We start from the raw sequence: 26,821 nt of genomic DNA on the forward strand, positions 1-26,821 counted from the left end.
ATAGGACATGGTGACAATGATCATTTTTAAGCATCTAAGTCAGCATATAATTATTTATGTTAGATTAGAGCAAAATTGACTATATTGAATATTTATCAATAGTATAAGGACTACATTGAATAAATTAAAGATTCAAAAATGATATTACACATTGAATGAAAGTTTATAGACCATTTTTGTTATTTTCACTAATTTTTAAACTAACTTTTCTGGTAAGATTGTCATTCTTGCCCTTTACATTCTTTTATTCTTCCAAATTTTTTACTTTTCTTCATTAAAAAACATAAGAACATAACTTTTTTCTTTTTTCGTTTTCGAATATTTTTTCTATATAGTAATGAAGCTCAATTTGACCGAGAAGTGATGCTGTAGTGAGGCCATGCCATCCGTTGAGATGCCTTAACAAGGGCATTCTCACCGGTGGCGACACTTGGCCTTGTCATGGTCGGCACATGAGTGCAAGCCCGTGTCGAGCATGTCCCGAGCAACGACCCACATTGAGCACTGGAATCTTCCTCCATGTCGATGCGCCATCCATCCCGTACAGTCTCGACTATGTTAGAAAGCTCTATTAAAAAGACAAACCTGAAGATTTTATACAGCACATGGATTTCTCTTTGGTGGAACAATGGATCGTTAAGAGTACACCCTCAATCATTTACATCTCGAAATGACTATATACATATAAATGTACAGACACCGAGAAGAATCGAGTGTACACGTATTGAAAACGAATAATGAAACCGCCTTCTTAAATTTCTGCAGCTGAATGATGTAATGTACAGATGCTGCAGCTAATGTGTTGGGTCGTGAAGAGACCGCTCACTATCGATCCAAGGTAGAAAGAAATGGAGTTCTGGACGCCCGCCTTGAACTCCTGTAGGTCTCGTCTGGTCGTCGGTTTCTGGGTGAATGCTCTTCTTGTTGTGGCACAAGCTCAGACAACCTAGCTCTTTCGTTGTCAATTCTATTCTGCAAAAGGGTGTTTCTATCTGTTAACGAGTCGTATCCATTTGAAGTTGATTCATCGGAACAAGTACATTGTCTGAAAAGTGAGAAATACGAGTTTGCAAAATGGTGATGGCAGAGCCCAACGGGGGTGGGCGAGATTCACCTTAATTTTAAGATCATGCAGTTCACTCTCCATTGAAGTGATTCTGTCTTTCAGTTGCTCGAGAGCCTCTTCAGCAACGGAGGGGCAAATTTCTGAATGTGGTTTGCGAAATCCAGCAACCTGGAAGAAGGAAAATCACATGTATTTTCAGTTGAGGACATGAGAGATGTTGACCAGCACTACCCCTGGGAAAGAGAGGGAGTAACACTTTCTATTTGCATACCTTCAAGATCCTGGTACACAAGCCCAATAGCTTCTGTGCTAATTGCAACTTCTCCTCCTCAGCTTCCTGCAGTAGATTCACCCGACCGTCAGCCATGTCTCTCTTTCTCACACACATGCGCATGTGCAAAAGAAATCCACACCAACCTTAAACTTGTCGCTCCACCTTTGTTCCTCGTCAAAATTTATGTACGGAGCCTTCCCAGCAGAAGCACGATGGCGGGCGAGCTCTTCCTTGACACGTGAAAGAATAACCTCAGCTCGCCGTAGTTTAGTGGCCAGTTCTTCATTTTGAGTCTTCAACATGTTATTCTCTTCCTGTTGCATCACATGAATATCATAAATGTTTAGCTTGGGATTAGGTTAAAAATATCTGGTATATAAAGAAGTCATATAAAGCCTGCCTTGATTTTGGCATGATGATGAATGCGCTGCTGGAGGTTCTGCTGGCCACTTAGCTTTAGAATTTCATCTTGAAGCTCTGTGATCTTCTTCTTGCACTTCACATTCTCAGTCTGATATAAGTTGAAGATGTGAGCGGCAGAGTTTCTATAAACAAAAAGCACATTCCTATCATATGCAGAGCCTATTCGGTTTCAACCTTAAGTACTTCTTTTCAGTACTGAGCAGCTGCTCTTGTTGGCGATGCTTCTCCAATGCAATTTGGGCAGCGACCAATTCAGCCTGCCTTCTGTCAATTTCCTCTAGCCATCTGAAGGATTCAAACAACACTTGAGAAAAACAGAAGGATGCAAAAGAAACTCCCTGTTGTAGAATGACAAAGGAAAAGAAATTGTGTGGCTCACCCTTTCCTTTCATCAACAAATTCATCGAGCTCTTTCTTTAGCTTCATTACCTCCTGATCCTGATCCAGGAATGACTCAATGAGATATCAAATAAATCCATGTACGCTAATTTATCCTAAATGATTAAGTACCTCCGACTGAGATTCTGATTTTTGCAAAAGAGGCTTCTCGTTTACCTTCTCCACTTGTTGATTATGCCACAATGACTAGCAATTGAAGATTAAAAGTAATGGTAATCAGCCAGGTAAATAGGCAGAGATGAACTTTTAGCAAACCAATCTACCTGTGTGTGTGTGCGCGCACGATAAAAGTGAATTAGTTCAATCATAATGCAGTAAAAGATTCCTGAAAATGCTGAGCATGATATGAAATATCAATCTACCAGTTCATGTAATTATCTTAAGGTGAAGAGGACTGACAGAAGAATAATGCAAAGTTAAATTACCGCATAAGAGGTCATGTCCAACTTGACTCCAAGCAAGTCTCTAATTACATCGTGTGTCATGCTCTCAGCACCAGCTAGTTTAGCGTTCAAGGAGAATATCTGTAAAGGACAAAGATTGAGGATTATAGGACACATATAATGTCGGGATAACTTAAAAGAACTTGAGCCATTAAATATATCAGATGCTGATGGTACCTCTTTTTGCTTGCTGACAACTAATGATTCAAGCTCAGCAATCTGTAGCTTTGCAGCAGTTAGTTCCTCAACGTTCTCAGATTTCACCTGCTGTGCCAAGCCCAATCCAATGCATTTGAAAGGGGATCCTGAGCCCCTAGGCCTGGGGGTATTTTTCTCTGATTTGTAGGACAACTGATTTGCGTTTTGGGTGAAAGAGCCCTCAGGCTTTACTTGGTCTGCCATTGCTTCCAGTGCCTTGAACTGCTTTCAAATTTTAGTAACACGTTAACAGAACATTACCTGAAATCACCCAAAAGTCTATGTACTCCAATAAAATTGAGATAGAAGAACTCGAAAACTGCTCCACATTACCTTTTGCTTGTACTCACTTGCCTGTGCTTCAGCATGCAAATTTAGCTCAGTGATATGTGCTTTAAGTTGTACATTCTGTTGATATATGCAAGAAAATTAGCCTTAGGTTGTAGATAGTCCAACTTGTTGAGGACAGTATTCAGTCTGTAGTACAAACAAGGTATGGGATTGAAAGGACAACTCCATTACCTCTGCATCCTTTTCTGCAATTTCCCTCTCCAACATCTGGACTTGTTTTAGGGATTTCTCGAGGTCTGCTTTTTTCTCATCTAGATGCCTATAATTCAAAACAGTTAAATGACAAAAGTTAGAGGCAACGTTTTCTGATCTTCATCGAGTGAAACACTCTCATCTAATGCAGACAAATGTCTAAGAGCAATTGCTCAGACCTTTTAATGTCAGCATCAGCATTTTGAACATTCTGCATCTGACTTTTTATGGAATGAAGCTCCAATTCCAACTCTTCTCTCAATAAACGTTGACGTTCAGCTTCTCCTTTAACTATGTCAACCTGCCAAAGAACAATTTTTTTACATGGTGTGAAACCAAGTGTATCCTTGAAGATAACAAGATAATATTGGAGACCAATAACATAGTGTACTTGAAATAGGGGTGGTTTTAACTTGGTTTAAAACTCACTTTGTTTTCCAGCACGTTTATAGTATGTTCAAGCTCTTCCACCGACCTCTCCAGCAACTTAACTTCCTCTTCCTTGTCAAGAGCATAGGTCTCTCTTTCTTCAGCCCTCTGAGATTGACATGGGAAGCTGTGGTTAGCTGATATGAGCACATGAAAACTGGAAAAAGAAAAACTGAGACTCTAGAAAATCAGTACCCTTTTTGCCTCTCTAGCAACTGCTTCGTTTTTGTGAGCTGTGGCCCAGGCCTTCTCAAGTTTCTCTTGTAGTGTAAGCACCTCAGCCTGGAACTGATCCCTCTCAAAATTAAGTTCGTCTAAGTTGCTTTTCAAGTACTCCATCGAGTCATTCATTTGATCAATAGCATTGCCCATAGCTGAAAGCTCCATCTCCAAACTCTCAATTTCTTTGCTTCTCTCAACTAGGTCCTCCTCAGCAGAACCTTTTTCTGCCAAAGCTTTTTGTAAACAGGCTTTCAGATCCAAATTTTCCTTTGAAAGAGAATCTGCCTTCTCACATTCTTTGGATATATCCAATTCAAGAATAGAGATGGCATGCACTTTTTCCTGCAATTCAGCCTCAAGCTTTTGACTGTGAGCAATGGCCTCATCAAGCTCATCTACTTTTCCAGCAAGTTCATTCTCTAGAGACTCCAAATTAGCTGTCATTTCTTCAATTTCATCCTTCTGATCAATTGTATTAGAAGCAGACTCCTGCAACAAGCTGAGATCAAACAACAGTCCCTTTAGAATGTCGTCCTTCCTCAGCAGCTCAGTCCGGAGAGTCAAGTTTTCAGACATCAACTCTTTAACATGGTGCTCGAAGCCCTCGATCTGTTCTATGAACTTAGATACTTGTTCTGCTTCTTCATGTGTCTGCTCCAACATATTGCCCATACTCTTAAAAGCACTGCCTGCGATTTCATCATATAATCTGCCATTGGAGATATCAATTGTATTGACAAGCTCCGCACAAATTTCAGATTCCAAGCCAGATGCAATGAGTAATTCAATGCCTTTTTCAGTAACTTGAAGCTTATTCCTCAAAAGCTTATTCTCGTTCTCCAAATTACTTAAAGAATAAGTATATCGCTGAAGTTCTTCCCCTTTCAGCGACAAGTCCTCCAAGAGCAAAGATCTAGAATGCTGGATTTCATGCAGCTGAGCATTTTTCTCCTCCAAATCAGTCTTTAGACTGACAATGTTAGTCTCCAATAAAATAATCTGATCATTCAACCTGATGTTCTCCTTACTGAACGTGTCTATGCCGCTTAATGATGATTTGCATTCTGACTTTTCTTTGCCAAATCTTGGAGAACTAATGTTTTTTCGTTTTTCAACTTACTCATCTCCATGTTAAGCAACTCATATGCCTCACTCAGCCCCACCATTCTGCTCAGCTCCTGATTCTTCTGATCCAACTCATTTTGGAACACCTGCAATGAAGCTTTCAGTGAGCAAACGTCCCCCTGCAACTTCTGATTATGCTGATCCAGGGACGACATCTGATTGGATGAGCAGTCTAATGCTGTCTCCTTTGTTCTTAGATTCTCTGCAATTTTCTCTCGATCAGCTTCAAGTGATTCAATCTGGTTCAAAAGCCTCGATTCAGTAGTTTTAGTTTCTGAAAGTTCAGCTTTTAACAAACTGTTTGCATGATCGACTTCCTTTAGTAGCTGAAGATCTTGTTCAAGAGCTCTAGTAACACCATCCATCTGTAAAATCCTTGAGTTGCTTTCACCGAGCTTAGTAGACAAATCCAGTCTATTACTCTCTGCTTCCTCAACTTCTTTCTTTAGAAGAGAAATCTGAATCTCATTGTCTAACAATACCTGCTCTTTTAACTCTCCATCGACTTTGGATATAATGATTTCCCTTGTCAGATTCTGTAAAGCTGCAAAGGAATTGACGTTCTTGCTGCTTAGATTAGCCTTTTGGAGAGCAATCTCTTCAATCTCCTTCTGCAAGATAAGCAACATCAAGTCTTTTGAGAACGAGTCTAGGGTAAGGAGCTCCAGCTTAGAATGCAAAGCCTCTTCTTCTGCTCTCATCAGCTTCTCCTGTTCCAGAAGTGAATTGATGGCATTTGAGTTAGTCCAGTCCAACTCCTTCATCAAAATAGCAAGTTGAGATCCCATATGATTAGACCTTTCTAACATTAACTCCTCCTGATACTGTAGGTCTAATATCTTTTTCTCAAAACCGGTTACCTTATTTCTCATATCCCCAGCTTCCTCTTCTTTCCTCGAGATGCGATCGAAGCTGTTCTTGATGTCAGCTAGCAATTTTCCCTTGAGGATTCTGAATACTTCCAGCTCCTTTTTTGACTTAAGATTGTGCTCTCTTAGATCAGTGAGGAGAGAATTTTTTTGATGTAGACCATGCTGGAGTAGACCATTCTCAGCATTCAGTCCAGTTACCGTTTCCAACATAATTCCTATGTGACAAAGGTGCAAGCTTGACACAGCACAATCCCTAACAATTATCTCAGACCAGATGTCTTCAAGCCATGACTTCACTAGCTTTGTGGAGTTCGAGACTTGAAACTTCATGCTGTTGAAGTCGTTGGCTAGCGATGAGAACTGTTCTTCAAAAGTGCTCTGGAACTCTCCAGCAATTCCCTGCAGTCCTGCAAGCATATCTCTGGTTTCTGCCATGTGCAAGCTAATATGCTCTTCAAGGCTGTCAATCTGCTCACACTTTTGAGAGCTGATGGATTGCAAGTTTTGAACCTCATTCAATAGCACGTCCCTCTCATTCATCAATGACCCTACATTTTTTTCCAGCTTACCGATATCGAGTTTCATTACTTCATTTGCCATCACTAGTTCATTGATTATGATATCAGCTTCTTTCAGGGTATCCTGAGCCTCTTCAAATTTAGCTAGAATAAGAGAAGCCTCCGCAGACTTTTGTGCTGCAACTATCTCAGCCTCGCCAACTTCACATTCAAGCAACTGTCGTATTAGGGAATTGTCAATAGATAATTCAATAGAAATATAGATAAACTGGTCGACAAAATGCTGCCACCATGCCCTGATATGCAAATTTAGATGCTTTATGGAAAAAGAAGAGAGAGAGAGAAGAAAAATTATGACTTCAGATTGCATCATGATGTTCACATTCTATAATTTTTGGCATTTTAAACCATTGACAAAATTGTTTCGACAATCTTCGAAGAAAAGAGGTCTAAAGACACTGAACCAGATATTGTACAACAGACATAGGTTCAACTGAGAAATCTCACAATCAAATAAGAAATTCGGAGTGTACTACAAAAAAGTTTACATGGTAGAAACAGAACACTGAGTTATATGGAGGTTTACCTCTTTTGTCTTGCACCAATCTGTGCTTGCACTCTTCACAGTTTGGCTAACAGTCTGCATCTTAAGATTAAGAGCTTCTATCTTAAGTTGTGATTGCTCTTCAAAGTTCTTCATAACTCCTTCCAGGGAGAGCAGTTGATTTGTGAGCCATTTTGTTCTGTCCCTGCCCCTCTCCTCAGACAACAATCTCTCTTCTTTCTCCTTGTAAAGTTGGGCCATCTCGGTTTGCACTTGTTTCAAACTTTCCAAGGCACATTCTATCTCTTTTCTCAGAAGACTGATTGTGATATCTCTGGCATAAGAATGTGGAGGCATGGTATTCCCCACCAGAAAAGAACAGGAAGTATCATCACCACTCGGACCCTTGACAGCTCTTAAATTTAAGCTCTTTTCTGTAGATGTTTCAGAATTTATCTGCAATAACATTCAGAAAAGGTGAGTTACAAATCAAACGAGCATTTCAGGCTTATTAAATGCAGAAAGGGGACTGCCCTCAAAGTTTTGGTCACCAAACAAGAGGCGGGAAAGTTAGCTTACCGGTCTTTCAACCTTGTTGCTGGAAGATGCATAAAATAATTGTTCATCAGTTCCTTGAGGACTCTCATCATGCTCTAAGTAATCACTCATGCAAGACCTGAGCATGGATACGCCAGTTTTGAGCTCGTCTAATTTATATCTTGCCTTCATAATATGACTCTCTTCCATCTGTTCTAGCTTTTGCTCCATAACAAAGAGATGTTGTTGCTCCTCTAAGCGCTCCTTTCTTAGTTCTGTACAAGCATTTTCCAAATGTACTAGATCCTTTTGTAGAGAGTCGATCTGCTTCTTCGATTCCTCAATAGTTGCAGCCTGTTCGCTGAGAAAGATATCCTTCTTCATGTTCATATCTGCTGACTCACGTAGAAGATATCTTTTTGCTCCAATTCTGTGAGATAATTGTGATTTACTTCGGAAAATCTATTCACAACTACAAAAGCAGCGGTTGCCATAGTTGATGCATTTTTTATGGCATCTTCAGCAAATTTAGCTCTCTCCTCCAACTTGCATAGTTCATGTGCTGTTGCCTCTAATTGTGAGGTCAACAAGACAATTTCTCTCTCTTTTTCACTACACTCCTGCTGGTGTGCTTCAGTAATGGCCAGGGTGGCTCCTCTCAAAGACTTCAACATGCAATCCAAATCATTTCTTTTCTTGTTTGCATCTTCTAAATATTTACTGAGTTCTTCAATCATCAGATCCTTCTCAGATATAGTCCGAATCATCTGACTGAAATGCTCAGCAATCCAAATCCTTTTCTGAGGGAAAGAGTTGGAAATGTAGCCCAGCTCATCAGAGGCAACTGCAAGTGATTCATTCCCGTTGGCAAGTACTTCTTCAATCTCACAAGTCAAAAGTTTCCATTCCTCTGACAATGTCTGGAGTTCTCTGTCTCTGTCTTCGAGCAGACCAATGAGCTGTGTGTTATTTTCAGTAACAAGATCAAGTTTTTCCTGGAGATCCTTTAGTTCAGTTTGAAGCATTGCTGTACTTTGTTTGGTCTCCATCTCTCTCACCTGACTATCAAGAACCTGCTGCTGAAGAATGGTAAGTTCTTCCTCCAAGCAGACAATCACCTCCGCAGTTTCAGCTTCAGCTTGCTTGCGAACTTTATCCATTTCTTCTTCATTAGACTCTTGAAATGCATGGTCATTCTGGTACCACATATTCAGCTGCTTAGCCTTCTCAAGAGAATCTTGCATCTTCTTCAACCTTGCCTGCATGGGCGAGTCCTCACTTCCTGCACCATTACTGGGTTCCTGATCTCTAAACCTTTTGCTTGAAAGTTGCTTCTTTAGTGCTACAATTTCTATCTTTTTCAAGCTCAAAAGTTTCATATAATTACTGTTACTGCTCTGAAGATCCTCCATCTCATTGAGGGAAAGAATTTGTTGAGACTCAAGAGCTTCAATAACAGACTTTGCTTCTTTCAATTCACTGGTAACATCTTCGCATCTTTTGGAAGTTGATAAAAGTTTTTCCATTGCCAGCTCAAGATCTTTATCCAAGCAGATGATTCTCTCCTCCAGTTCGCCTCGTGATGTTCTCTCTTCTTTGAGAATTATCTTGAAAATGTCCAACTCCAGCTGCAAATCCATGATTTCTTCCGCCCGTTCATTCCCCAGAATTGTGTGCTTCCATTGTGGCCCTTGAGAACATTCGTCTCTTAAATCCTGAAATAAAGTTAAATAATTTTGATTGCTTTACATGCTTATAGTAACTGGAAGAATGTGAGAAGTTAAAGTGACATTGACATCTCAACACATAATACGCTGTCCCTTTACTTTCCACAGAATCTATAATACTCATAAGCTTTTAACATTCTGGAATATGAACCAACATTCTACACAGTGATACTAGCAAAAAGGAGTACGCCACAAACCACCTCAAACCAATACAGAATATTTTCCAAATGACAAGTGATTATGGATACTACCAAACAAGTACCTTTTTGGAATTGCCATCTCCATTGTCGTCTTGGGAATTGAGACTATCTAACTTGCAACTTAGATGATGTATTTCTCTGCAAAAGTGAAAGAAGTAACGTGAGCATTTTGTGAAGCTAGTGCACCCTGAGAATCCTTTGAATTCCCAATTAATGTGGTAACAGAGCTAAGTACTTTACAAACTAGATATCATGACTTGAGGCCACGTGATGCATTATAAATAAGTCCATTGAGTCCTTTTGTGCAGTCAATGCGTTGACTTTGTAAGCTTGAGAAGCTGATATTTTGGAACATGAAAAGTGTAATTTTGGACCAACAACGTATTCCAGCATGAGTCATTCATTGTTTCAGAAACTTCTTTTTTACTACAAATTATCTTGAAGCATTGAAAATAGACTAAAAGACTTCAATACAGGAGATATGATCACTTTACCTGCTAAGCTTAGCATTTTCCTCTAGGCAAGAGGTTAGATTCCGTCTGCATTCCTCCAGTTCTTTGGACGTGTTCCTCAACTAATTATAATGCAAAATAGGAGATTAATACAGGGACTATATATAGATAGAAAAGTTAGAAAGTTGAAGAATAAAGAAACCTCTAATTGGAGTGTAGCATGTTCTTTGCCTGCCTGCATGGCTTCCTGTATCAGAGAAAGAAATTTCAAGGTTAAAAGTCAAGAACCATACGAAGATGCAAGGAGAAGAATGAGAGGAAATTTCACTCTACATAGGTGTAAATCCAAGCGCCATAGAGAAAGTAAGACTAAATACGTTGTCACTAAAAACCATTTACAATAATAACAATGTTTTGATGAACATGACCAACCTGAGGTTGGATGCCTGAACTCAAATGGTTGGGCTGTTCAGAGTTTCCGTCCATGAATTGCAGCAGCTGTGAATAAAACAACAAACTCTAATTAATACCAGCTACCAATCACAAAGAAGAGAAATCAGCAATATACTTGCGTGGTCTCTGCTAGTACCTGATCTCGCAGCTTAGTTACTTCTGCCAGTAGCAGTTCCCTCTCCCCTTCTTCATAGAACTCTTGGAACCTGAAAGGGCAATCAGTTTGAGTGGCTAAGGAATATCAAACTAGAATAAGACGTGTCCAAAATCTCACCTCCTTAGTTGATCCAAGAGCCTTATATTCTCCAAAGCGAAGCGAGTTACTTCAGGGTTCCGATCAACTTTGGCTTGAAGCAACTGAATCTCTTCAGAAAGTGTTTTGTTCTCCTCATGCAAGTATACCTCTGCAGTGATTGAACCAATATGGAGAGATTCCATCCTTTGGATTTTGTCTTCCCTAAACCTGAGCATCATCTTGGTGCACCTGGTGTCTTCCTCTCTTTGTCGTACCTATGGAAGAAAGAGAGTCAGCATGATTGCACACAGCTCATGCTGTGAAGAAAATGACAGAAAAAATGCAGAAAGTACCAAACGGTTCAACTGCTCAATCTCTGCTTCAAGTTGCCTGATGGTTAATTCAGCCATTTGCTCCCTTCTTAGAGCACCAGCAAGTGTCGTCTCCAAGGATTTAAGCTGATTCACATTCACAAATATTTTAGGCTCATATGAGGGCGGTGATGCTAAAAACGATGACATTTTATAAGACTTCTTTCAAGTCAGTCAATGTGATCTTGGGTAATCACATGGTAGGGCAAGACAGGTACAGAGTCTTCTAATCATATGAGCAAATGTGCTTGCAAAGGTTCTAAAACGCAGAGTAGGCTTTCGTTGTTGCCTAAATGGCAAGCATAGCATATAAACTGACGATGTGATTAAATAAGAGCAAACCATTTTGACTGACACTTAAGAGTAAAATGTGCAGATTACTCATACTTCTCCTCGAAGAGTATCTTCCATTTATCCAGTCCCTTGAATTCCCATCCTAGACCCAAGCCACCATACCTGTTTATTGGACATTCTGACAACACCGCTGGGATCAAAGTGCAGAGAATTATCCACCTCCTGCTTATCACCATCACTTTTATCACCAGCCCCCACAATGGAAGTTGAACCAAATGATAAAGATCTGGAGATGTTATGGCGTTTAAGTGCAGCAAGCTCCTCCTGATAGAAATCCATTTTCCACTAGTTAATAATGAATAAGCTAGAATGACAAATACTTGCTCGAAGTTATGAAATCTGTGGGAAGTATTTTAGCCATAGATCAGCAGACAAGGAAGTTGTTCAGAAAACTTCAGTCCACCTTTAAGAGGCGTATCTGATTTTGCAGAACGATTACATCACCAGTAGAATCTTCATTCACCACAGCCTGTTCCAGAAAGGAGGAAGTCATTTACTGCCATAAAGTTGTTAAAAGTCAACAGAATTTAATACTGTTATTGGACCAATGAACCAAGCTTACATTATTCTGTATGAGTTTTGCTCTCTGAGCAAATTTCAAAGTGTTCAATGTCTCTGCAGAGGAGCTGTAGAAGACAATATTAATTATCTCTATAGAAAAGATACTTATTAAGGATGCAAGTTGATACGTTGGAGGGTTCATAATCAAAGAACACATAAAGAATCATTGTACCTTATTGAAGGACTAATGTTAGCAATAATGATGGTTTTTGAGTTTCCGCCAAGAGAATCCTGCATTTAGTTTAGAAAACAGAATAAAACAAACTGATGGCGGCAAACATGAGCCTCATGAATTTTCCAGAGAGGAGATGGTTCTGACCTGGAGTAGAAAGGATAGCCTTGAATCTCTATAAGGAATATGTCTCGGTTTCCCATTTGCCACATCGACCAAAACCATAATTACATGACTGCAGTCCAATTGTGTGATATTATTGCCAACAAGACCAAAAAACAAAGACATGAAAGAGAAATATTACATAAACCTTTACAAATGAAGTACCCTAGAGTTGACAGTGATTTGTTGATGTTAGCAGCTTCCTTTAGGCGATCTCCTTCTGCACCAGATGTCTTCTGCCTATTGGAGGATAAGATGGTCAAACAGATAGAATTATGCTAAATGTGTATATATAGTTCAATAACATTGCATCTTATGGCCCACCTCTCAGAACCAGCAAGATCAACCAGGTTTAATCTCGCAAATCTTAGGTTCGCTGTGGAATCTTTTTCCCACCTACTCTCTATCACACATGTGAAGACACAGTGAGAGCGGCTACTTTCTCTATTCATATTTGTTGCTGCAACTTTCCGATTTGAGGAACCCTGAATGCAACAAAGCAGGATTTTGGTTGCTGTGTGCTAATAAATTTGAGAGAGAGAGACGGAAGCAATGACTCCTAACCTCAGCCAGTAGCTTTAGAATGTCAGTCACTGTCCTTACTTCAAATTCAGAGAGATTTTCTACATAGACGCCGTTTTTGACATCCTCCCGCAACTGCATTTGAATAAACATTGTTAAAAGTTCTTTGGCTTCTAAGAAGTAAGAAGTTTGCATCTTAGACAACTGACTCACCGATAAATTTGTAGATGAAGGATCAAGGAGATCCATAATTTGTTCATTGTAAATTTCTAAGAACGAGCACTTGCAATTGTACGTTAATTTCTCATCCCTTCGGCTTTCTTCTTCCTACAACATTAAATATCATAAGAAGCAGCATATACAAAAGAAAATTTACCCCACGTAATTTATATGGTTAGTTCAAATTACAGCTTGAATCCTTGCAAACAAGAACTCAAAAATGCGCGGTGTCATTCCTCGATGAGGACTAGGCTTCAGTTCTAGGTCTTCAATCTCACCAAGCATTGTATAAGTCTTCCCACTTCCTGTCTGCAAAATCAGATGCAATCTTTGGATTAAATTCAGTGAGACAGTGAAGGAAAAGCACAATTAACAAAACTGACTAATGGTTCGGATGCTAGTCATGAGTTGTGAACACCAAGAGCACATAAAATGATGTTCGCTAATAATTTAAAGGAGTACCTGCCCATAAGCAAACATGCAGCTGTTATACCCAGACAAACAATTCTCCACCATTGGAAGACCAACCATTCTAAAGAGCATTTCCTGCAAAGTTGGATATTGAGATAAAATCACGACCAAAATAGAAAAGGCCATCAACATGAAAAACTATATGAATGATGGAATTGGTATTCCCATATTTACTTTTGTCTGGAAATACCTGGTCTACAGTTTCACAGGCTACGTGATCAAAAGTAAATCGAGTTTCAGGTTGGCCAATCCAAGTGATGCTCTGAGAACTTTCTTGTTTCAAGCACCTGTTGTAACCATATGTGCTCCGTTCCATGTTATTGAGAGGACGGACGCGGATAAGAACCTAGACGAGATTTCCAACATCAACATAAACAGCCAAAGAAAAAAAAAATCATATACATGACTCAAAATTTCTCTCAACTGTCAGGGCAAAGATGAGGAAGCATTCCCAATATTGGTCTTCACCTGATAGTGTCACATACAGCTCAGAAAAGAGGAGAATATCAGATAATTTCCATACCTGTACATTGTGTTCCATCCAGAATGATGGATCTTCCTTGAGGTCGAAGTGAGGCACTTCAACTGTGTTAACCACCGTCGTGGGACCAATAGAGCTTGGGATCCCTTTGTACAATGCAGCAAAATTTCCCCAGCGGCCGCCACCATTGCCATCCATCTTGCCTCGGAGACCAACACTGGGAGGCTTGTTGACACTCTTAGTCGGTGTACTTTGCGTGGAAGTACTCTCGGAGTAATTTGAATTCGCTCTTCCGACCGTCCTAGTCGTCCTCGGAGTCGCGAAATTTCCTACACCGATCCCCCGACTAATTTGAGTCGAAAAGTTCTTTTCGTCAGTCCTGGAATCATCATTCGCGTCGGCGGTAACCGAACCGCCCTCATTTTTGGCCCACCCGAACCGGTTCTTGGATGAAAGACCCAAGTTATGCTTTTCCGGGGTTCGAAGAGGCAACGGGGGATCTGCATTTCTGACCTTGGGCTTACCTGGGGTTCTATCAACCCTGCCTTTAGCGCTGACTTCTGCCTCAGGTCTAGGGTTTTGGGTAGGTTCTTGAATAGCGTTTAACGGCGCCCGGGAGGAGTCCCAAGCGGCTTGAACTGCGGATGAACTAGTAGGCTGTAAGGGTAAATTCTCGACTTCCTCGTGCTTGCCGGAATTCCGACGGAGGAACTTCAAATCTCTCAACATTCTGACATCGGAAGAGAGAAAATCTCAGCAGAGAACGACAGCTCATTCCCCTAATACGAAACGGGGCAATGCGAGACCAGAGGCTATCGAACCGTAGGAAAACGACACGGCAACTCAAAGAACGTAGAAGAAGGTCGAGGAAATGCGTACCTGAACGAAGAATTGAAGAAGAGAATGCCTAATGCCCTCGACCCTGAAATTTTTCAGCTGAATTCGAAGCTCAGATAAGCTGAAAAACCTTTCTTTCCTTCCGCGCTATGCAAAAAAATCCTCGACGAGAGCCAAGACAAGAAGGGACAGAACAACGTCTGTCAGAGACGGAGCGAAGTCACCGAGTCATCGATCGAAGGAAGCATCCTAGTTCTACTCTCTCTCTCTCTCTCTCTCTCTCTCTCTCTCGCATGTCCGTTGTCTGCAACTTTGAACTGGACAAGAACTCTTGTGGAGTTCAAAATTTCGAAATCGGAGGGGTTGAAGGTTAGGGGACCGTTCCAGGTAGATGGACGGTGGAGATGGGATCTGGATTTTTGAAATCGACGCCTCCTAAGCGCCTGTGGGATTTGAAAATTTTGGGGGGTGGGGGCTTCTTTCGTAAAAAGCGAAAGGGTGGGCATAATAATCCCCAAAGTGTAAAATTCTCCAACGGCTCAGATACGAATGATTGAACCTCGTCTTGAGGGTGTGGGGCCTACTTTGAAGATTTGGATTCAAATTCGAGCCCGAGATTGGGAAATTCCCTTTTCCTTCCGAAAATAAACCGAAACTACGGAATCTTTTTCGATTAATAGGGGCTCGTGATTCGATATGACGAGGATTTACCCACGTCTAATTCATTCACATATTGCGACTCATGATTCACAAGATACTATGATTATTGTCAATCTTATATAACTGATTATTGATGTAATATCATCCATATTTATATGCATATTAGACACATTGCTCATGACAATCATTTTTTTTTATATTTTGAGAAGTTGCCAAAATAGTTTCAATAACATTTATGGACTGATACTTGAAGTTCACACAAAAACCCCGAAAGAGAAAATTGATCTTTATCCATTTCTCTTACCACTACTGTCACCACAGTCGTATGGGCTGCCATAGTCCATTTTCGGTGGCATTGTGCCCCGACCATCAAGTCAAGCCACGCCATAATGGTCCATTGTGCCTCAACCATCAAGCCGCGGCCTTGGTATCCATTTGTTGATGGCAGCAAGGTCTGAGGAAGGAGCCTCACCAATTTGGTTGTCCCTGTTGTCTCTACCAAGGTCTGGCGATGGGGCACAATCTCATGGCGGTGTGCTAGGTTCCCGATGAAGTGGCATCTTTATGCCACGGCCGATGGATATGTTTAATTGCGAATTATTTTAAAATTTAAAATTTTTAGATGAATACGTTATTTAATATTTAAAGTATTATATTACTCATTCACGCTTAGTTTGATCTTTTTACCTAGTACTAAAAGTGAAAATATTTCTTGGAAAGACATAGGGGTTTGGAAGAGTTTTGAACTTAAAATCTCCTACTCTAATACCATGAAAGATTTTATGGGTTACCTGCCAACTTTTTAAAGAATTAAATTTTTAAATGAAGATGTAATTTAATATTTAGATGTTCCAAGACTCCCCCTACGATTAGTCTAATTTTTTTGCCTAGTATTAAGTATAAAAATATTTCACTAGGGAGGCAACAAATAGGGGCCTAAGGGTCTTGATAGATTCAAATTCGGAACCTCTTGTACTGATACCATGTTGGGTTTTGATGGGACTATTATTAACTATTATAAAAGTTTAAGTTTTTACATGAATGTATGGTTTGATAGTTGAAGATTTTATCATGGACAAAGAGATGGAGGAAGAAGAGAGTGACTATAAGATCATGTGTCTGTCGTGGGTCGATTGATCTAACATTTCTCAACTTGTGTGGTCTTATGAATTTCTTCCTAAGTTAGTCTTACTCACACGGGATCATAGATAAAAGGTCTAGAGAGAGAAGCTATTTTTGTATTTTACTCATGAATAAGATAATACAATTTAAGGGGAAGAGCTCCTATATAAATACAAGTACGGAATTAACCATAACTGTTGATCTTTTCTTTGATCTAACGGTGGGGTTTAAATTTCCTACAACCATTGTAATCATTACATAGATTTACAATCACTGCATTGCCACCTTTCGACAAGGGTTCTAAAACACCTTATGACTTCAGGAAGCTAGAGGGTCGCTTGCTCATAGATGGGCCACGGTCCTTTGTTTGGGAAACTTTTGGAATGCATCAAGTAATATGGTAGTGACATTTGAGCCGTGACATGTTGCTATGGGGTATAGTTGAAACTTACTCTTGAAATTACTATCTCAGTCCCCATAACTTTTGCAAACGGGTAGATAAACTTAGTACTTGTGGTAACAGCTGCTCAAATCACCAACATAATGGATTACAAGTTTTCGGGAAACTTTTTATGATAATGGCAATAACATGTGCCAATTCGCATGTGGGGCCACTATCCAAACGCAACATATTTTCGAACGAGTTCTAAAGTTACCATACCTAAAAGCACGTTACTAACTTCTCTCGTTTGAAAGGTCCAATCTACTAGGAGAAATAAATCAAATAACGTGACGAAATTTACAAAACCCCCATTATTTTAATTTAGACGGGTGAGTCAGTATTTTCGAGATTAATGAATTTGCGATAATAGTGTGGTAGAAGTGATGATATCACATACAGTCACGTGTCTACAAATGTCTGACGAATTTAGTATTAGCCTATGAAATTAGATGTTGGTGAATATCATGTGAATTCACTAATGGATTAAACTTATTAGTAACTATCTTTCTGATTTCTTATCGATAACTTTGGAGAGAAGTTGATTACTTTCCATTTTGTGGAGTAAATAATAGCATTAGCATATATATAGTTTCAGAAAAGCTTGGAGCTTATGCTACCCCTTTATTTATTCAAGCATCGACAATTTTAATTCAACTGAGCTTTTCTTGCACGAATAAACCATAATATTTGACCGAAATCGTGACGCGATCGTCAACTTTATTTGTTTGAGCCAACTATTACTTAGAAAAAATAATGACGTACATGTCTACTTTAAAATGATTTGAGTAGCTGACATTTGAGACGCCGAAGTCATTGATATCTAATAATAAAATAAATTATCTTGGAATTTTAAAAGGGCTATTTTTTTTTTTTTTTTTTTATCTCTCTCGAGGTCTTCTAGGGTCCTAAACAATGCTAAAATATTTCCCAACAAGCGAGGCACACTTATTAGGAAAATCACCAAAAAATTCTTAAGCTAGAAACTATTGACATGGATATTGACCTCTTTATGTGGCACAATAATACTAATGTGAATAGTATTTACAATTTTTTTTAAAAAGATTCGAATTTTTTTAGTATTTTATTTTATCCTTTTCTTTTTCCTTCTTTTGCTACTAGTCATTGGGTCTTGATGATAGCCGACAACCAGCCACAAGAGAGGGCTGGGCTTACAAGATCCCGACAAGGTCAATCTCACCCAAGGACGGCAAAGCTCCAGCTTGCTGGGTCTTAGGGTGCGTTTGGTTGACTTTGGGGAAAGTCTTTGGGAAAATGCAAAGGACTTTGAGGTTAAGGGGTTTTCTAAAATGCAAATTGCGTTTGGTGAATTGTAATCTAAAAGTCTCTTGTAAAGTACCTTTAAGCAAAATGGTATTTGGAAAAATTTACATTTACAAAGGACTTTTATAAAAAAAAATTAAAAAGAAAAAATAAATGGTTGGCCGACAAAGGGTAGGGACTGCCGGCGATCGAAATTGTCACCGGCGGCCGAGGTCTCAAGTTGCAAGACCTCACGCGGCCGCCGAGACCACAAGTCCTCCTTCATCTTCCGCTCCATCCACCGCCGCAAGTCTCACCCCGCCCCCGCCTCACCGACGCCACCCTCACCGTCGTCGTCGTCGCTAAAACTGCGGAACGCCTTCCTCTCCTCGACCTCTCTGGACTCGGACGACCCAGATCCGGTTTGCCGGAGGTCGGGCAACCCGATCCGAGTCGCGCCACTCGCACAACCCAGATCCGGGTCTCGGTGACTTAGGCGACCCAGCCTCGAGGTCACATGACCTCACCGTGACCGAGATCCGGGTCGCCCGAGTCGCCGCAACCCGGATCTGGGTCGCGCGACCTCCGACGACCCAGATCTGTGTCGCCGGAGGTTACGCGAACTCGCCGCGACCTTTAGGTCGCGGCGACACGACTCCCGGGGTCACCGAGGTCATGCCACCGGGGCTGGCGACGGTTGCCGTGACCACACCGGCCTCACGCCGACCTCCGTCGAGCCCGTCATCGAGCGCGCCGCCCCTCGCAATCTCACTCGCCAATCTCAACGAAGAAGAAGGTGAACAGATTACGAGGGCAAAACCGAAAAACGAAATGTTAATAAGGATATTTATGGAAGAAAATTTATCACTTATTGGCCTCAAGCATTTTGAGAAGGCTGAATGCCCAAGGCAGCCTCCTACCTACCTTGGGCTTTCAGCCTTCCAAAGGTATGCTTTGCCTCAATCATCTTTGCAAAATAATTTCCCAAACACCGAATTTTAGCCTAAAGGGCTTTGAGTGCCCAAAGTGGCTTGGCAAAGCCACTCCCAAATGCACCCTTAGTATGTTCGAGCCTTCACCTTGCCAAATCTTGACAAGCTTGAGCCTTACCCAAAGCTAGCGAGGTTGGCCAATGCCATGGGTGGTGGTTGGTGGATGAAGAAGGTAAAAGAAAAGGAAAAAGAAAAAAGGACAAATTTTTTAAAAATATTTGATTTCTTTTAATTTGTTAAAATTGTATTTGTTAGGATCAATCATATCACATAAGATGGTTATTGTCCACTTCAACAATTTTTGGTCAGAATTGGTCAAAGTGTCAAATTGACAAATTGTCAAGATGTTTAGAATTTAATTGTCACAATTAAAATGTTTAGGATTGAATTGACATAAAGATAAAAAAAATTCTGACTTTTTAATAATTTCTCCCCAGTAAATGGTATGTCCCTTAAAAGCATTATTGAAGCCAAATGCAACATGGCACTGGATAAGCATGACACTTCGCTTGTCCCTTAGAAGCATTATTGAAGCCAAATGCAACATGGAACTGGATAAGCATGACACCTCGCTTGTGCAATCTCCAGGAAATATCTCGCATTGGATAAAAATATCTTCTTAATTGACTCGACAGCAAAATATTTCACATAGAAATATTTGCCGACGATCTACTTCCTTTTCAGTTGAAGGTTAGTATTTATGCTTAGGAACCAAAAACAATTCTGTTTAAAACATGCTGCCCTCTCGAAACGTGCTTTTGTCCAATTTTCAAACTGTATTGATAAGCGTTCATTTTTTTTTTTTTTTGTGATTTTGATTAGATCGGTACGGATACTTATTAACAATATCTTTTTAATTAACCTGAGTAATGTCCAAGGACACTTGTTAACAGGACCCATAATTATAGTATTTATAATTTATAATGGTTTTTTTTTACATCTTAAGTTTGGTGAATTTAAATCATCAGCTTTAGCCAAAAGTATTTCCTATAACCATGAGAGTGAGAGAGAGAGAGAGAGAGATTTGTCCGTTGGCCTCTCCAAGAGCCGGATTTGATCGAGCTCCGGATCTTTCTGAGTCACTCCTCACGCATAAAAACGAACTCTCAACCAACAACGGCCATTAATGGTGCGTTTGTTTGCGTTTCGTTTAAAAATTGTTTCGCGAACGAAATAGAAAAAGTGTTTCGCTCTGAACAATTTCTGAACAAAAAAAACGCGTTTGGTAAACTTGTTCTAAACAAAAATAAATAGAAACACGTTTGGTAAATTTGTATAATTTTTTTATTTCTTTTATTTTTCTATTTTTTCTTATTTTTCTATTTTTCTTTTTCTTTTTCCTTTTTCTTTTTTTCTTTTTTGGCCGGTCGCCGGCCGGCCATGGCCGGCGACCGGCCGACGAGGGCCGGCGGCCTCGCCTAGGCACGGCGAGGCCGAGCCTCGCCGCCGCCGGGCGAGCTCGGCCTCGCCGGGATCTGGGCGAGCTCGAGCTCGCCGCCCCGCGAGGCCGACCCTCGCCCGGCTACTTGGCGAGGCTCGGCCTCGCCGGGGCCGGCGAGCCTCACCGTGCCCGGGCGAGGCCGCCGGCCCTCGTCGGCGGCCGCCAGCCATGGCCGAGGCCGGCGACCGGCGAAAGAAAAAAAGAAAGAAAATAAGAAGAAAAAGAAGAAAATTTCAAAAGTGTTTCGATTTGTGTTTCGAAACAAGAAACACAAAATTTGTGTTTCTTGTTTCTGTTTCTTTTGTTCCTGGGAACAAAAGAACAAAAAACAGAAAAAGTGTTTAAAAACAAAAAAAAGAAATACAAACAAACGCAGCCTGTGTCGAGACTCCAGACGTTAGAGAGCCTGCTAATTGACGAGGAAAAAGAGAAAAAAAACGGGAGAAGAGGAGAAAGACCACCTTAACCAAAACCCAAACACGTTTTCATGCTCTCCGACATCGGGATGATGCTTGTGTCGAGACTCCAGATGTTAGAGAGCCTGCTAAATCTGGCCCTCGATTTCGTCCTCGTCGCTGCACAAGCTCTCAGCGCGGTAGTCCCCCATGAAAGGCGGCTTCCGCGGCTCGCCTACTCCTCTTTCGCATCCGCTCCGTCTGTGCCCCTCGCTGGTCTCTTTGCCTGAAATTCTTTCTTATCGCTGGGTCTCAATGCACTTTACAGGGCACTGATGGGGAGAGACGTCAGTTCGTTCGTTGTGTATTATGTTAGGTCTGATCTCCATCAGGAGAAGAAGTAGCACTGTGTTAGCGGCAATTCTTGCTGGCGTTGTTCAACTACTGTTTGCACCATGTGAAAAGTTCGACGTATACAAGGGCCAGAATTTTCATTCTTGAAGCTTGAATTCTTGATCACTAGATCTTCAAGTTCAGAGACTCCGTTTCAGCTAAGTAATCTTTTTCTGGGGCATAGAATCGTCGTCTTTTGCTCGCCAATGGATGAGAAAATTCTCATATTGAGATGGGATTTTTTCCTTTTGGATTCTTCTCTGCGTTGTTCTGGATAAGTTCTTGCTCGCCCCATGCACAGCGCATGGGAGAGAATGCGTGGCAATGAATATATTTTATGTCTCTCTTGTCAGAAGAATTATCAATCTACTTTATTAGAGAATGTTGATTGCGCAGAACTTTCAAGAGGAAAAAGCGTATTTGGTTTTCTCTACATTTTTTTATGAGAAGCAGCTTGGACTCATGTTTCGTGGCTGCTTCTGGTGCGTTGCGAGGTTTGACATTTCGGGCGAATCTGCACGTAAGATCGGATAATTATCAACTTAGCACAGTCTATACAGAACTATAATCCTCCAACTTGAATATGCTGTTTAAAGATACCCTCTTGGTTTTTGAATTAGAACAGACGAAGACCATGGAATGAACACCGTAAAAAGCAGTCATTAACCATGAAGATTTTGAACCGAAGCTTGATTTCTTTATGCGTGTGCGCATATATATATTGTCCAGCGAGACATGGTTTGGCTGCTTTGTTTGGTTCACAAAACGAAAGATAAAAAGACAGGAAGACGAGGCGGACGAGCTAAAAGGAAAGTGAGATAATACTGTTTTCGTATTTTATTGGTATGAAAAACATTAGATGGTCTCTCTTTTTTTCTATATCACGGGGCTTATAATATGAATAATGTGCAAATACTGGGTCAAACTATTTGCTTTACCCCGTTTTATTAATAAGATAGGATCCAAAATGGAGTTGAATTGACACTAATCATGGAACACAACTTTTGACCCTTGCGAGCGACCATTGGAAGTCCCTATCTTCGTCTCCACTTCTCATCTCAGCAATACTTGCTGGCAGTTTTCTGGAGAATTGCCCCTAATTCTGCAGGCTTCGACATCATGACCATGTGATCCGATCCTTTCACCTTCAATACTTCATCTGGGGATTGTGCCTGATCATCCACTCCACAAGATCCTTTGGAACGAGCTTATCTTCCTCAGAAAGCACAACGATCCTGCGCACAGAACCATAGTTCTTCTGGGACAATGTTATTTGCCTTGACATGTCCTCGTCGCTGAACAAACGCAGTGGCCTGAGCAACATGTTTGCCAATGTCAAATCCTACAAAATGAGAAAAGAATAATGAAGAAAAAGAGGGAGAGCTTTGATTGATCCGAGACATGTTTGGCCGAGTTTACGTTATCAAACATCCAGCAAAATTGGAACTTATGCAATGCAGAGAAGATTAGCATGGGGTGGAGTTTCCAATTCTTTTCTTAGTTTTACCTCGATCGGGCTGAGCTGATAAACCGTTGATGCCAAGAAAGTCGGGCCGAAACTGAAGGTGGTCGGAGGGTTGTTCGGCCCATTGTCGTAGGTGTAGTGGCTGTCCAGAACAGGTGGAGATCTTCTGAGAGACTTCACTTGCAAAATACAAGCAGTTTCATTACAACCAATACAGAAAAGAAATGCTTCTAAGAATACTTTTAGCTATTCCTCTTAGCGTTTTCTTTTAATTATGGTTCACGAATAAGAAATTCCTGGCTAAGAATGGAGTGGAAATTCGCTGGCAATAAATTGAACGCACCTCTTGATTGACGGTAGAAACATTGAGTTCAGGACCTGGCATTAAGGCAGAGACAAAAACAGCAAGGGCAATCTGTTAGGGAAATCCCTTATGATGTTTTGAAGATGACAAAATAAATCAAAGGCTACTAACATGTTTGATGGTTGAGTAATAGACCATGCAGATGTTAGAACATGTAGAGGATATTATTAAAGTCGAAGACTGGCTAGACTCGAGACTCAAAGTCCGAAGACCGCTGACTCGAGACTCAAAGTCCGAAGACCGCCGACTCAAGACTCAAAGTCTGGAAGACAGACTCTATGCAGAAGCGAACCGGGTACACCCGGATTGTAAAGTCTCAAGACTCATATCGTAAAGTCTCAAGACTCGGACTTTACATCCAGATTCGATGAATCGTAACTCAAGCCCAATCATACAACGGCTAGTGATCTGGTTTGGATTCCACATCAAGATTGATTTGATTGAAGATAAGATCTTTCTATACGAAGAAGCTTTACTTATGGAAACCAAGATTTCGTTTGTATGGGCGATCGGAATCAATTTGGGATTTTACCTTTGTCACTCAACGGCTACCAAATCTTCTAAGATACAGAGCTGTCCAATGGGTATATTGGAAGACGATTCTCCGGGATACTGTCCAACGGTAGTTTGGAAGTGGAGGAGTATTTAAGGAGATCATGGACCGATGAGCAAGTAAGAGACGGAGCGTAGAATTTATAATTCCAAAGTCTAAGCGACTTTAGATCATATACTTGTCTCTTGAGAGCTTAAACGTTTGTAATCGTGAGAGAAATACCAAGAGAGTGACTTAGTGAGATAGTGTGATCTACTAAGTGTTTGCACTCGGAGTTGTAATCTCTTGTTGATTGCATAGTGGAATCCAGCCAAGAAGGCTGTTATCGTGGGAGAGTGGACGTAGGCTTGGATTAAGCCGAACCACTATAATTTTTTGTGTTCTTATTCTCTTCCCTAACTCCTTTATTTTGAACATACTAGCACTCTCAATTGGTATCGAGCCAAGTGCTCGGTTTATAAAAGTGTTTTTACTTTTGAGCTAAAGATTCTTTATGGCTAGTATGTTGGCACCAGACTTATGGAAGGGCAAAGCAACACAAGGTCACCATATTTCGATGGAAGAAAATACAAGCAGAATGGCCAGAAAAGAACAATGAAAGAAGATGATGAGCAAAGAAATCTATGCTTGATGGCACATTCAGAATCTGAGTCTAACTCGACAGAGACTCGGAATTAGAGTCCGATTCAACCAGACACTCGAATCTAATGAGGAAATCAAGGGGAGAAATCGAATCCAAAAGAAAAGGAAAAGAATCGTGATCACCTCAAAAGGCAACAAATTGAGGGGGAGCTTTGATTAATTATGGAAAAATCTTTTTTGATTGATCGTGATCTTATTATGGATGGAAGGAAAGGTAATTGTGTCAGAATTTATTCTACAAAATCCGGTTAGTGCATCTCTTATTACCTTTTGTCATTAACAAATCTCATATTGATATTATCATATTATTATGACAAAAATGGTACGTGAATTTTATGATGCATCCGTGATTTTTATTGGATATTTACTGATATGATCGAAGTGAGTTATATTGCATATCTTTAATATTCGATAAAAGCTGATTTGTGGAAATTGTGATTCATGCAAGATATTTGTTATCATTCTCTACGTGAATCCATTATCGCTTTTTGATTATGACAAAAAGGGGGAGAAGATATGAATATGCATATGTGCTGATTGGTTGATATTATTTATTGCATAATATTGAGCTGCGATTATTTTCTAAATATTATTATGCTCAATCTATTTGTTATCTTCTGATATCCTTTGATTTAAATGTTTAAAAGCATGTTTACAAATCTGCATATTCAGAGATTGTTTTGTCATCATCAAAAAGGGGGAGATTGTTAGGGAAATCCCTTATGATGTTTTGAAGATGACAAAATAAATCAAAGGCTACTAACATGTTTGATGGTTGAGTAATAGACCATGCAGATGTTAGAACATGTAGAGGATATTATTAAAGTCCAAGACTGCTGACTCGAGACTCAAAGTCCGAAGACCGCGACTCGAGACTCAAAGTCTCAAGACCGTCGACTCAAGACTCAAAGTCTGAAGACAGACTCTATGTCGAAGCCGAACCGGGCATGCACTCCGCATTGTAAAGTCTCAAGACTCATATCGTAAAGTCTCAAGACTCGGACTTTACATCCAGATTCGATGAATCGTAACTCAAGCCCAATCATACAACGGCTAGTGATCTGGTTTGGATTCCACATCAAGATTGATTTGATTGAAGACAAGATCTTTCTATACGAAGAAGCTTTACTTATGGAAACCAAGATTTCGTTTGTATGGGCGATCGGAATCAATTTGGGATTTTACCTTTGTCACTCAACGGCTACCAAATCTTCTAAGATACGAGCTGTCCAATGGGTATATTGGAAGACGATTCTCCGGGATACTGTCCAACGGTAGTTTGGAAGTGGAGGAGTATTTAAGGAGATCATGGACCGATGAGCAAGTAAGAGACGGAGCGTAGAATTTATAATTCCAAAGTCTAAGCGACTTTAGATCATATACTTGTCTCTTGAGAGCTTAAACGTTTGTAATCGTGAGAGAAATACCAAGAGAGTGACTTAGTGAGATAGTGTGATCTACTAAGTGTTTGCACTCGGAGTTGTAATCTCTTGTTGATTGCATAGTGGAATCCAGCCAAGAAGGCTGTTATCGTGGGAGAGTGGACGTAGGCTTGGATTAAGCCGAACCACTATAATTTCTGTGTTCTTATTCTCTTCCCTAACTCCTTTATTTTGAACATACTAGCACTCTCACAATCCTCTCGGGGAATTTCTCCATCACCTGAGAAAGGGCCAACCCGCCCAAGCTGTGACCGACGAGGATCACTCTCTCATGTGAAGCTAGACCTTCCATGACATCTCTCAGGGGCTTGAAGTACTCGGAGATCGATTGCAGAGACTTGGCCTGAAGCAGGTCAATCCCGGAAGCCGCCAGGTCGGTGCAGTGACCCTGTGACCGGCTGATCTTAGCAATGTGGCGATCTTGTACCAACACCATGCACCGTGGCCTGACCCATGAACCAGCACAAAGTGCTTGCTTTCAAATGATGCCTCATTCTGCTCGAAGCAGAAGAGGAAGAGGATGAGGAAGGCAAGTGACGCAAGGTTCAGGTTCTTGTCCATTTGCCTCTTGCTTGATGTTTTTTCTTACCCAAAACTGGGCCTCTGCAAGAGGGGGAGCGATGGGTTTTATTCAGCAAGATCGTTTGGGGTTGACTAAAGCTAGCGAAGGGGAGAACCTTCATTAGTCAGCAATTACGAATTCAATGGTGTTGACTATTCTTGTTATATCCCATACTTTCCTCCCTTTTGAATTGAAATTGTGTACCTACTCAAATAAATAAGGATGGCTAACAACAGAAGAAAATGAACAACACAGGCACTATATTAAAATTGCTTTGC

General features: G+C 40.6%; 2 protein-coding genes across 2 annotated transcripts; both read right to left on the reverse strand.

Moving 5' to 3' along the window:
* Positions 1-556: 556 nt before the first annotated feature.
* LOC104418769 (kinesin-like protein KIN-12D) lies at positions 557-15,155 on the reverse strand. Its single transcript, XM_039302180.1, is given in 39 exon segments — positions 557-972; positions 1,115-1,234; positions 1,338-1,403; positions 1,484-1,654; positions 1,741-1,853; positions 1,939-2,048; positions 2,143-2,201; positions 2,588-2,686; positions 2,783-3,025; positions 3,137-3,211; positions 3,326-3,413; positions 3,526-3,647; positions 3,776-3,883; positions 3,971-5,067; positions 5,070-6,729; positions 7,099-7,512; positions 7,636-8,003; positions 8,006-9,308; positions 9,583-9,658; positions 10,015-10,094; positions 10,175-10,219; positions 10,405-10,470; positions 10,562-10,631; positions 10,700-10,935; positions 11,014-11,118; positions 11,488-11,649; positions 11,789-11,854; positions 11,948-12,011; positions 12,119-12,177; positions 12,266-12,353; positions 12,446-12,520; positions 12,605-12,765; positions 12,845-12,937; positions 13,016-13,129; positions 13,211-13,330; positions 13,484-13,567; positions 13,683-13,838; positions 14,016-14,703; positions 14,853-15,155. Coding segments are annotated over 38 exon segments (8,970 nt in total). The 5' UTR covers position 14,703; positions 14,853-15,155; the 3' UTR covers positions 557-825.
* Positions 15,156-22,428: 7,273 nt separating this feature from the next.
* On the reverse strand, positions 22,429-26,598 carry LOC104430491 (salicylic acid-binding protein 2). The gene is made up of 4 exons (XM_039301518.1): positions 26,178-26,598; positions 23,324-23,395; positions 23,023-23,154; positions 22,429-22,857 (listed from the first exon to the last, which is right to left on the reverse strand). Exons 1-4 carry the CDS (start codon positions 26,415-26,417, stop codon positions 22,663-22,665), a joined length of 639 nt encoding a protein of 212 aa, XP_039157452.1. The 5' UTR covers positions 26,418-26,598; the 3' UTR covers positions 22,429-22,662.
* Positions 26,599-26,821: the final 223 nt, after the last annotated feature.

This window comes from Eucalyptus grandis, chromosome 9 (assembly GCF_016545825.1).
Source record: "Eucalyptus grandis isolate ANBG69807.140 chromosome 9, ASM1654582v1, whole genome shotgun sequence".
Taxonomy (NCBI): domain Eukaryota; kingdom Viridiplantae; phylum Streptophyta; class Magnoliopsida; order Myrtales; family Myrtaceae; genus Eucalyptus; species Eucalyptus grandis.

What these genes read in the sequence shown, in the direction of transcription:
- LOC104430491 (XM_039301518.1), bottom strand. Translation starts at nt 26,417, where the DNA reads ATGGTGTTGGTACAAGATCGCCACATTGCTAAGATCAGCCGGTCACAG. An exon ending in TGGAGAAATTCCCCGAGAGG is followed by an intron (nt 23,396 to 26,177) that starts ATTGTGAGAGTG and finishes TTTCCCTAACAG; the next exon opens with ATTGCCCTTGCTGTTTTTGT. An exon ending in ATCAGCTCAGCCCGATCGAG is followed by an intron (nt 22,858 to 23,022) that starts GTAAAACTAAGA and finishes CTCATTTTGTAG; the next exon opens with GATTTGACATTGGCAAACAT.